The sequence below is a fragment of the Panthera uncia genome, chromosome B1 (assembly GCF_023721935.1).
Source record: "Panthera uncia isolate 11264 chromosome B1, Puncia_PCG_1.0, whole genome shotgun sequence".
NCBI lineage: Eukaryota > Metazoa > Chordata > Mammalia > Carnivora > Felidae > Panthera > Panthera uncia.
Genome location: NC_064811.1, coordinates 11,858,468 through 11,860,298, shown reverse-complemented (window position 1 = coordinate 11,860,298; position 1,831 = coordinate 11,858,468). Strand labels below are relative to the sequence as shown.

General features: G+C 47.1%; 1 protein-coding gene across 1 annotated transcript in view; it reads right to left on the bottom strand.

The window, feature by feature from the left end:
- The window catches only part of LOC125924011 (serine/arginine repetitive matrix protein 1-like), a 4,700-nt gene extending 4,316 nt beyond the window's left edge, over nucleotides 1-384 (bottom strand). Inside the window, exon 1 of the mRNA XM_049632663.1 lies at nucleotides 3-384. Within this exon, the coding sequence (XP_049488620.1) occupies nucleotides 3-384 (382 nt within the window). The remainder of the gene's footprint in view (nucleotides 1-2) is intronic.
- Nucleotides 385-1,831: the final 1,447 nt, after the last annotated feature.

The following is a 1,831-nucleotide window of genomic DNA, read 5'->3' as shown; positions in this document are numbered from 1 at the left end:
GCGGCTAGGGCTCCGAGGGCGGCGCGGGGTGGGGGTGGGGGCGTCGTGCGACCCCGGGTCCTTGTCCCGCGGCCGCCGCTGCCTCCGGGGCCGCCCGGGCTGTGGGCGCGCGAGCCGCCGCGGCTGCCGGGGCTCCGCGGCCGCTGACAGCTCGTCGGGCGGGGTCCGCGCGCGCGGCACCGGGGTCTCCGCGGCACACGCCCGGCCAGGTGTGGCCGAGAGACCGCGCTGCGGCCCGGGAAGTTCCGTCCCGGGGGCCTTGGCCGCTTTTGCAAGGTCTTTCAGAAAGACCCCCGGGGTATCCTCACGCCCAGTTCTCGTTGGAGAGCGTCTCCCACGTCTCAGGGAGCTCAAAACTGAGAAGCTCAAGGCTGATTTCTTCATCAGTTTCCTGCCAAGGTGACTTTTTCGTTGTGTATTTTAAGCGAACTTGAGCCATAGAAACCTGTTAACTTGCCCTCCAAATATGTGTTCCTCAGCCACAGCTAGCAATGTGGTAGTGACCAATGACCGTGAAGTTCAGTACTTTTCCCCAGAACAGAAATATTTAGCTGTCTTGAAAATGTTACCTGTGAACTTTTCCCAAATCGAAACTTAAGCCTCTTAAAAAAAAAAAAAAAAGACTCTATAGGAAAAGATGACTTTGTAAATCCTACTTTCAACGACCAATTTCAAGCATATTGTTATAATATTTTGTAAACTGTAGGATTCTTTTTTTTAATTTTAAATTGCGTTTGTATTCATAGCGTAGTTGTATATTAGGCTTAAAAGAAGAAAATTTTGAGGTATATGTTTCACTGAATACAGTGATCACAACATTTAATTATTTTTGTAATTTTAAGTTTTGAACAGCAACTGAATCATAACTCCATTGAATTTCTTCCCCCCAAATTGCTTCTCATGGGCAGTAGGGGCTGCATTAGCCATCATTTCCTGCAATTCCTGCAAATAAATGTTCAGTCTTCAGGCTTACGGCATCACTGACTGTATTTGGATATTGAAAATGTAGGAATACTCAAATATCAGAAGGCTGATCAGGTGAGATCCTGTTTAATTTGTTAATTCTCTGAACTAGACGTAGGTTAGGTTTTGAAGAGATCCGTGTCTTTGAAAAATGAAGTACAGACTGTGCCTTGTTCAGTCTTTTTTAATTAACCACTTAAAAATTCTCCACTGTGTTTGGTTTAGTTGTCAGTTAAATACTTGCTTTCAAGAGTATTTGCTTTCTGAATTGGCAGGCTCTAAGTAAGACAAAGTATTAAGTCTCAGCTGTCTGTTTACTGACTTAGACTTGAACCTTAAAGACGCTCTGGTGCCAATGGCAGCGAGTGTGGCCAGGTTTCACTACGATGTCTTTGAAATATTTCGGAGTTTCAGGCAAGCCAATATTATGAAAGCCTTTTTTGGTATTGTTTGCATACACGGAAAATGAGGTTGTCGGGAGCCTTTTGATGAGCACAGATGTATTAGGCTCTTGGAATAACCCCTAGCATCCCTTCCTTAGCCCTTCCCAAGACGGGTCTGAATACCTGGTACCATGAACTTGCAGAGACTTCACACCCGACACACGTATTCTTCATCGGCGTGAGTTTCTGAGCCTGGCTGACTTAACACGTTGGAAGCTGGACTTTTAACCCATAGTTGCAGAAAGTCTATCTGAGGGACACTTCCAGCTTTAGCTGTGGGGGTAGTCCTCCTTGTCCCCCTAATTCCATCAGTCTTGTTGTGAGGGGAGATAGACGGTGGAAACCCGTGGGGATCAAGACTTCGGTAAGAATCCCAGGAATATTTCAACAGGGGTCACCAGCCAGCGTTGTACCACGTGGACCCC